Raw genomic sequence first — 10722 nt, forward strand, 5'->3', positions numbered from 1 at the left:
CTTAAAATGACATTAACGATGAACAATCCTGGTCATTTTTAATATTCATTAGAAAATATATATTGTATGTGTCAATATTCTTGTCAATATTCTTTTTAAGTATAATCTAATCTTTCCACTTGGAAATCCATATTTTCATTTTATTTTCATTTTATATACAGAAAAGGAGAACCAAAAGAGAATTGTATATACAATTTTTTTAATAGTAGGTAATAAATAAATTCGAAATATCCAATAACGTCTAAAGATTGAAACGAACATAATATTTTCTGCTACTTGTATCAATTTGTTTGAATTAAGGTCAATTTTATAATGTTATGTTTTATATATTTACCCATTTTTAAATAGATGTACTTGGGTATAATTTTATCCTTATTTCTTTGTAAGTTAGGGTAGATACTCTTCCGCACACAGGTAGCTTTAATTTATTCATTAAATAGCTCCTGAATTTTAAATACTTTTTTTGGACTTAATGCGTATCAAATATGACAACAAATACGACATTTGATCTTCTGGGGTCACTGTCTACTTTAATAAAACTTTTACTTCCCTGTTTTAATTTGTGAGGTTTACATGCACAGTCATGTACGTACTCGTTTTTATCCTAGGGATTATTATGTTTTCTTCTGCCTACGGTGAGAAAACTTATCTCTATATAGTTTTTCTTCATTTTCTTTTCTTATCGGGGCTTTGCTTTGATTTGTTGATTATTTGTTATTCAATGTTTTGATATTCTTATGAAAAAAATATTCAATTTTTGTGTGACCAATCAATTGTTTCTTAGAATGCAACGTGGGACGCAATGAAAATAAAATTAGAACAGTTAGTTGCTTCTGAACGAAAATACAAAATTTTCTTTTCTGCTGTTTTGTTCCTTCAAATCGCGTAAATAAAGAAAAGGAGCATTGTGTCCAATATGTTAGATAATGAGATACTGATAAACTTGTTTATATTTCATTAGGAATTTATCTTTCACAATGCGTATTTTCTATAATAGACTCGTGTTGCATGTTGAGTATATTTCGGAGGAAGTGCTTTATCTTTTGTGATAAATATAGCTTACTTGACCTGAAATGTTTTAAAAAATGAAATATCACATAGTAAGTTTTTTATAGGATGTTTTCTTTTCTTAAGGATATACAAATAATTCTAGGGGAAACCCGTTGGGTTATCACAAACATATTTTTCTTATTTCCAAAAGAAAGAGGTTCCATTTTAAGATGAGATATTTTTCCATTCATTATACATTTGAATGCAGATTTAAGCAGTAGCTTAAAATCATTCAAATGCTATAGTCGCCACGTGGCGTAGGGGTTATAGTGTCGAATCTAGATTTACGAAGGAAGGAGTTTAACCTATCCACTGTGCGACGTGGAGACAGGTCCCTCGGATAAGACCAAATAAACCAACGTCCCGTGTCTCAGTAGGTACTGGCACGAAAAATATCCCTCAATGTCCCCGAGTGCGGAGTATGGAACACATTTTTTAGTCTCTACCGGCAAGTGTTTGTTTCTCTATATGAGAGATAAAATCTCGAATGGGAATTTAAACAACAATCAAACATGCAAAACAATGCTCGATGAAATTCATACCATTCTTATTCAACTGTTGAAATTTATGCACTTCAACCCCCCCCCCACTAAAAAAAGGAATTATAATAAACGCCAACGCTACAAATTTACCACACAGTAAAAATTCCAGCTTTCGGGTATTCAAATACACTGTGTTTGACTGATATTCATACTTATACCAGTTTTTTTTCAGGTATGTATAATGTGTTTGAAAACTAATTCAAAACTTGCTATAAAACTGATTAACATGTATCATTTGTGGCATGGATGTTATTTTTATGAATCAGGATGAAGTAATTTCAATGCATTTATTTAAATGCCGTTTTTTAAATTGTTTTCTGAAAACGCCCTTTGAAAACGCCTTTTGAAAATTTTCAAGTAGGTGAAAACTGGATCATCAGTGAGGGAATAATTCAGTGAGCAAGTGTCATTGTGTTATTATTTAAGTAGTTTCTGATGAATTCGATTTTACACAAATTATCTTAAACATCCCCCCCCCTAAGAAACGTTAATTGTACTAAATAATGTATCTATCTTACATGTATTTATTTCAAATAAAGCTTTATCATACGCATGACTGATTGTATATTGTTTAAAGAATTTTTCACCCCAACATTTGCAGATGAATGGCTTCCAATTTAGACCTAATTCGGCACTCGGGGCCATTGGGCAGTGAGAGTTCCTTAGCGTGCCAACGCCTACCCTGACACGGGACCTACAATTTTAAGGTCATATCCGAAAGACCCGTGGCTTTCACTTCTAATGCCGAGCGCTTGGAGAAGGAACAGTCACTACCTTTGTTTACGTCTTAGGTTTGACGCGGCGCCACAAATGAGAATCGAGCCCGGGCCTCCCGATCCAAAGTGAACGCTCTACAACTAGGCTACCGTGACCGGTCTTAAATATGTGTATGCAACGTTAGACGCAAATTACCCCGACTTCATACGGACATAATTTATTTGTTTCCACATCATTTGTGCTTGTATCTATTTTTTAAAGAAAATCTGGCTCTTCGAAAACCAACTTGGCAGACTTCATCACATGATCCCGCTGTGTCGGGTCCGGAGAATGCAGTTGATGGTTCAAAAACAGATTTATCCTATAATGGACATACCTGTAGTGTATCAACTGATAGAAAAAGCAATGCTTCCTGGTGGGTTAACCTCACAGACATTGTTAGCATCAACAACATAGTGATCTACTACAGGACGGACAATAGAGCATGGGGTTCGTACATAAATTATATGTAATTAAAGACAGAGGAAGAAGTGTTTTCATAGGTCTTCTTTGAAGTTCGTCAAATAAGCAGCACAATTAACTGTTATTTTTTAAATTCTAATTGAAAATGTAATATGATATATTTATAAATCTCCATCGTTTTGCTTACACTTATTGGTACACACAAGTATACGCAATACGGAGGTATCAATTAAATATGCCTAGTTGAGTTCAGACACATAGTTTCTAAGTATTAGGATATTAAAAATATGAAAATTGTACAATTTCATACGTTCCTAATGTCACAAAGGGTCTAGGTGATATTAAATGTACGAGCATCATAAATAAAATCTTAGATGTTCCTATTACTTTAGGAAATGCAAGATTAACGGTGTCATAAAGGCTTTGAGTATACATAGCACTTTGAAAAAAATATTTTCTTTGTGGTAAATGGTAAAAAAAGAAGATGAGAGGATAAGGCGGACGATTGATTGATTGATTGAATACTGTTTAACGTCCCTCTCCAGAATATTTCACTGATATGGAGACGTCACCATTGCCGGTGAAGGGCTGCAAATTTTGGCCTATGCTCGGCACTTACGGCCTTTGAGCAGGGAGGATTCTTTATCGTTTCACACCGGCTGTGACACGGGGCCTCGGTTTATACGGTCTCATCCGAAAGAACGCCCCATTTAGTCGCCTTTTACGACAAGCAAGAGGGTACTGAGGACCTACTCTAACCCGGATTCCAAGGGGGCGATAAGGCGGACAAAGTGCCTATAGTTCGACAGATGAGAATTGACAAATTTAATCTCAAATTTTATGTGATAGTTCATTTAATATTAAAGTATACTTGATGAAAAATCTCTACAATTTACAAAAATCTCACAAAGACTGAAAAAATATTCATGAAAAAGCTTACACACACTAAAGAGAACAAAAACGATCACATACACAGCTACTAATGTGTTCGGGACCTTTCATTTTTCGGTGTTCTATAATATATAAAACCCGATGAGTTCAGAGTAGCTCTGGCAGTTGCTCTGGCGAGAGTCCGCGAGTTTACAGCGAGATAGGGTAAATTATTCACGGAAATGTGGCTAGGAAGTGACAAGCACGTGGAGACATGGTAAACAGAAAGGTTATGTTGCGTTTTAGTTTTCACCATCATATGAGAGCATTCTGTAGAAATCTACTTCAATTGATCTCTCTTTAATTCATTCAAGTTTAAAATATAAGTATTATCTAAGATACAACTTTCTGCTATTATGAATTAAAATTTCATTCTGACAAATGTTTTTGCATGGGAACCGGGACAATATTTTTTGGCGTTAAATTATTAAAAGTGACATCAATGGGACATTAGCTGACCAAGCTAATTTTTGCCGCACATTATAATAAGACATATTTGAATTGCCCCACCCTCCTTCTTTAGCAACCCCTTTCTGTTGAAAATCATGAAAGTCTTTCAGAGAGGTCTGGAAACACATTTGGCAAAGGACATGTTTTCCAAAGAATTGAACGGACTATAGCAATTTCCTGTTTACTGATAATTTATTTATTAAACCTGTTTTAACCTATAACATTTGAATAGGTAAATCACAATAACAATCGTAGGGGTATCATACTTTTACAATTTTTTTCAATATGAATGGCTCTTCGCTCCATTTTTTTTTTTGAAAGATAATCCTAAAATTTTACAATAGAATACATATTTTTTTGTTTACAAAAACATGGAGCGAAGACCCACTATATCCTAAAAGTACACTTTTATGACTTGACATTCGCATCTTACCGAGAAATACTTCAAGTCCATTAAATCGCCGGTCCTATCAAAAACATGATTTAAATGTTCATAATCATTATGAATGATGTTGCATAGTGGTTAACGCGTTAGTCTCAAAACATATGCTATTGATTCGTAGGGTTTTTATTGCTAGGGTTCGATTCCCACGAATACCATCTAATAATTTTATAAAAGAAAACAATACGAAAAATTTTTTTTTCTCCCTGATTTTTTCTCACATAATTTAAAAAAAACTCAATAATTAAAAGTTAATTTAAATACTCAATTCACATATTGCATATGATTTCTTAATATCTGACGCTATAGGCATTCTATCCACCTTATTCCCCCATCTTCTCAGGGATCATATTTAAAATGTTACTCAACCAAAGAACCTTCAATATCGAGCCCATGGCAACGGAACAGTTGCTATCCGTTCTTATCGACTATTGTTAGTCGCGGTCGACTAAACAAGGCCGAGTCTAAATATTTCTAGGGTTGGGATTTCGATAATTTTTCGTTATGAATTTTTACTGTTATATTTATTATTTTAAATTAAAAAAAAAAAATCGAAATCTTACCACCCTGATTTCTTTTTGGGACATCTCAAAATTTCAAATTTCACTATTGGACCCTTTTGTTGGAAAAGCGGCAAATTATCACATATTTTTTTTTTCCATTTTATTTCAAATTTTTCCTTAGATATTTCTTCTTCAGTCAAGTAGATGAAGGTTATTGTAAAGTCACCAAATTGTGAAATTTCAAAAACATTGCTCATGTAAATTGGTCTGGTCTTCATTACAAAATCTATTTTTTCGATGCCCAATACTTCTAACGTTGTCATATTGTGATATAAATACACATTGGTGCAGATAAATCTTTTTGGTAACAAATAGCAAATTGTCGTTTTGAACGAATTATCGCTAGTAACAATGCGTTACCAATAGGACACAATCTAATATAAAGGTCCGCTTCGGGTTCTTTCGGGGTCCGCTAGGGACATTGTCGGTGCCCCTAGGATATATCGTCGTCAATCGGTAAAAAATGTTGCTAACAACAATTTAAACCGAGACAACATTTTTTTCTCTGAATTATGAACAACAAGATGTGGTCTATATCATGACATTTTTTTCGCCATCAACAAAATATTTTCTGCATTTCCAAATGATCTTGCCTATATATTGATTTTTGAAAATGAAGAGAGAGAGAAGGAGAGAGTGGTACAGATACATAAAAAAGAGATCGAAATCGAGTTTCTATGCTTACTATGTATGTGAAATTGAATATTGATATTAAGTAAGTATTAATTGTGCACTACACATGCATATATGGGAGTTGTAAACCGAGTTTAAATATTTTGATTGAAATCCCAAATTTATATTTCTAGGACCATCAAATCAATATACGACCAGATTTATGGGATTTTATGTGTACATTTCAAACACAACAAAAAGAGAGGATGGTCACCTGTGTTTTCATGACAAAAACTATACTACTGCCACAATACCAGCCATTGCTAATATAACCTGTCCCTTCCATGGACAATACGTCATTTACTATAACGAGAGACCAGTGAAGGACAGTTATACAACTGGACACTCTTTGAATGCCATTATTGAACTTTGTGAGGTTGAGGTATACGGTATGTGGATCATATTGACTTCGAAGAAAAAAATGAAAAAGGGGTTTAAAATCATTTTTTTAACAAGAAAAATACAATTTTTGATTTATTACAATTCATTTATTTATTATAAGGCTGTACAAGTCTCAGACGTTACGGATCTGATTGTTCAAAGGCCTGTCCAAAAAACTGCAAGGAGTACTGTCACATAGAATCGGGAAATTGTCTACAGTGTTCCTCTGGTTACAGAGGGGAAAGATGTGAACAAGGTAGGAAGTCTACATTAGGCTTGTTCATTAGTGACAAACATGTTGATGAAACAAGAATATCAGATTTTGTTATCAATTCACAAGTCCTACAGTCGATACAACAATCTTGTGAACAAAAACAATTCATCGTTATGTCAATTGCTTACAGATGTTTCTCATACTAATTGTAAAAACAAACTTTTTGTTTAAAATTGAAAATAACATCATGAGTCATTTTTTTTAACGATTAAACAGGTTTTCCGGCATGAGTTTTAATTTTTATTCAAATTTTTCCTTTAATGGGATTTAAAGTGAAAAAAAATTGTAGAGAATAATAAGTATTGTTTCAGAGAGGCAAAATTTTGTACATCATTAAAGGTTTACAATTTCTTTATATTCTAAAAAATATTATTTACATTATTTTCAATGAAATAAGGCTAAAAAAAATGTAAACCAATCTAGGCATCCATTTTTTGTTTGTATCATCTGTCTTTAAAAATAACTTTACTGATAAAATCAAAATGTATATGGACGTACGACAAACGGGGTCCATACGAGTATATGTAATTTTAGATAATTTTTCGTTCATGGGAGTGCACACATTTACAAAAAATTGACTTATTGTGATTGAGCAATTGTTTAATTAAATAGCTTAGATCATACTTATTTTTGTGCCAATATCGTCATAAAAATAGAAATAACCATACGTCTTGGATATATTTCAATGTAAAGTTGAAAATAAATGTATTCCTTTCTTCTCCTCTTGTATAAGACGCTGAGAAAATTTGCTTCGTATGATTACAAAAATGAGTCACTTTAAAACAGGATGCAATTGATGCCCATAGTAATTCCAATAATTTTTGAAATATCTGGTCTCAAAAAACCACTTAGATATTGCGCAGGTACGATAAGGCTTCACAGAGAATATTGTAGTATACTCTGCATGCACTTCTCTGAACTACAAATGTATGACGTCATAATTGAAAATAACGTCAAGTCAGTGCTTACTGGAGCTGTAATAATGGGGAATGTCATAAATGTTACACCTTATTTCAATCTGCATGTAAAATTGCAGAATGCTAGTTTAAAATACACGTGTTTTTATATTTTTTTCAAAAATCTAATATATCCGAATAATTTAGATAACCTTGCTTTATTACTCTTGTTTAGCGTGTTCAAACTACGTACGAAAATATACGTGTGAAATTTACCCTTTTTTATACCCGTGGACAGGGGCATGATTCATAATATGTGTATATAAAAGAACCTGGCGCAGGTTGTTAATGAGGATTTATTTAATATCTTTTGTTGAAATATGTAAGAGGAATTTAACCTCTAATTGAATCCTGCTTGGGAAAAGTGTATCATGGCTTTGTTTTAAAACAGACGACGATATTCAGCGGAAATACCCTCAGATTTATCGGTAAGTTGAAGTTAATATGAAATAAATTGTTCCAAAGAAATAGCATAATTTTTCCGAAGCACATTCCGGTTTCTCAAGGATGCAACAAGTTTATTTATGTGACAAAAAGTTAATAATAATTGTATAAAAATCTGCGCCGAAGCGATTTATGTAAAAAGAAGAAATGACCGTCACGTGATCAACAAGGACATCTGACATCGTAACAAATATGTTTATATATAGGCTAGAGGATTCTCTGTATGAATTTGGCGTACTGAATTTCATAACTTAAAAATTAAATCATCTTTGCAATGCAGTGTTACGTTTTATATGCAATTTAAGGTCCGGGAAGCCTTAACAGTATTGCGTGTCAAGCTGAAAATCAAGACTTTTTTAATAACAACTTCAAAGTACTAAAGTCTGCAATAAAATGTTTTTTGAGGAATGTGAGATACCAAGTTTGAAATAATTATTCTGTTTCATTATCTAAAACTGGAATTTATTGAGATAGTTGTAAACCAACTTGTGGATATTGTTAGGATGATAAAATATGCTATTCAGCAAAAGGTACGTGACTTTCAGGGATTACTTTGTAACACAGATAGAAAAACTAATGGACACAATATGTCAGTCTTTAATTTTAATTTTATTTTAAAATATATGAAAATATGAAATGAATCGAAAAGTCATGCGCTTGTCACGAGGTTATAAAATTTTGATTTCTATTGTCGAATTGAATTTTTAAAAATATACAAGGACATCGAGCTGTAACCAAAATACGACCATTGAACTCTTCTATAGATTTAAACTACTTAATTCAGAATGTGCACCAGGATTCCATGGAGAAGATTGTCTTCTGACTTGTGGTAAATGTAAATCGTCCAATAAATGCAATCCAATAAACGGGTCGTGTGAACATGGTTGTATTGCCGGATATGGAGGATTGCTTTGCAATGACGGTAAAAAAAATAAATAACACATTGTCTCATTAAAACGGTTTAATGTAGATGAAAAAAATCAAATTCCTACTATATATATATAATTTATTAAAACGATTAGATTAATTGTCCAAATAAATGTTGTAAATCCATGAATAAAACATTGAAAAATAATATAATATACATCATGCATATTTTAGAGAAAAAAAAAATTACACCTGAAGTTTTTTTTTTCTACGAGGGTTGATCCAAAAGTAATGTCACAGTGTCCATATCTTTTATATTTGGCGTCATATTATCAAATAAATTATACCAAAAGATGCACAAATACAAATCTAATTAACATTAAAATTTTCATTTAATAATGTTTATTTGAATTTATTTTATAGATGTTTAGAATATAGAGCATAGGGGGTGTCGCCGCGTCACAACTGAACGTCAAGTTTTTAAGTGTATTTTTTGTTAGAATGAAAAATACAAACACATTAAAAAGATTCTAAAAAAGGACTTAATCTCTCATTTTTTTAAAGGACACAATTCAAGTCAATTTCTAGTCTTTTATTGAAAATTAAATGACGGCATTGGTATTTGTGATCATAAATATTGTTGTTTTACTCTGTTGAAGTGAACAAAGGGATTGTCGAAATTGGAAAAAAAAAAAAACGGCTCGACGAAGTGTAATGCATTTTTGCTTCAAAATATGGGAATCATCACTAGCGACAGTTGTGTTAATAAATAAGACTCACAGAATAAAGAATATAAATGAGAGACTTCGTAATAGATGATTTCAGCAATTTTGGTCGAATGGTGGGTCATTGAATGATCAGCAGAGGACAAGAAGACCGAAAGATAGGAGATCGGACGGAAACGTTAAATGGTGTCTGATGTTGTCAAAAACACAGAGGGATAGAGTAACATGTGAATTTTTAAGTTCGTATCTGCTACTGTTCAAAATATTTTGACAGAGGGCTTAATTATGAAAAGATTGAGTGTATAATGGTACCAAGAGTTCTTAAAGAAAGTGAAATTGGTGAAAGTCTTTGCGAATCACAAATATTTTGTGATGAAATAAAGGGAAAACGCTTGAAAGAATGACGGTGCGTATCCGTCATATGACGTTATATTTACGTGCGGCGACTACCATAAACACACATTGTTTAAAATCTGATATTTTGGAAAGTATACATCATATTCCTTTGAAATTTTCAGATCTGATTTGAAATTAATTAAGCTTTCATCATTTGTAATTTTGTTGTTGTACTTCGACTTATAGCAATTTTATCGAAGTTGTGACATTACTTTTGGATCAACCCTCGTACATATACCATTAGTCGTGGCACGAAACTGATATATTTTTTTATTTGCTTTTTATATTTTTCTAACTTGAAGAGAACATGGCATATAACCATCCGACCTGGCAAAGCTCAAGCTTTGAAACAAAAGTTGGTTCTTCAAAAGCCGTTGATGGACTGAAAGACGATTTTTCTCATGTTGGGTACCAATGCAGTATATCAGCTAATGGTCGTAGACAGGCAACATGGTTGGTGAACCTCTCTGGAATACGAAGCATACGTAACGTTATAATGTACTACAGAACGGGAAACATACTTTGGGGTAAATACAATTAATATTTATTACATGAATATTAAAAAAAAATAATAAAAACAATTATGAAGATATTTTTTGATGTCTCAAAAACTATAGTACTCGAGAGTACTTTCAGAAAATCTAATTTACTTTTACATATTGTATCAAAGTTTTTGCTAACCTTTTTAAAATCTTCAAAATGGAAAAATGTATCCGTTTATGTGTTTCACAGAAATAATTGAACAAAAAAAAATCACATTAACGATTGTAAACATTATAAATATATACACTAATATTCGTATTTGAAATGTCGTTTTCAATTATGATGCAAGTCTGCTATCTTGCAGATGA

At 32.3% G+C, this 10722-nt stretch overlaps 1 protein-coding gene across 1 annotated transcript; it reads left to right on the forward strand.

The window, feature by feature from the left end:
- Positions 1-572: 572 nt before the first annotated feature.
- On the forward strand, positions 573-10398 carry LOC134272127 (cell death abnormality protein 1-like; the record flags this gene model as incomplete). Its single annotated transcript, XM_062754368.1, has 6 exons — positions 573-635; positions 2194-2798; positions 5963-6217; positions 6331-6465; positions 8668-8805; positions 10174-10398. Coding segments are annotated over exons 3-6 (724 nt in total), but the record flags the coding sequence as incomplete, so codon positions are not given.
- Between the last annotated feature and the right edge of the window lie 324 nt (positions 10399-10722).

This window comes from Saccostrea cucullata, unplaced genomic scaffold, assembly GCF_032062105.1.
Source record: "Saccostrea cucullata isolate Sc308-1 unplaced genomic scaffold, CSIRO_AGI_Scuc_v1 ctg8516, whole genome shotgun sequence".
NCBI classification, from domain to species: Eukaryota; Metazoa; Mollusca; class Bivalvia; order Ostreida; family Ostreidae; genus Saccostrea; species Saccostrea cuccullata.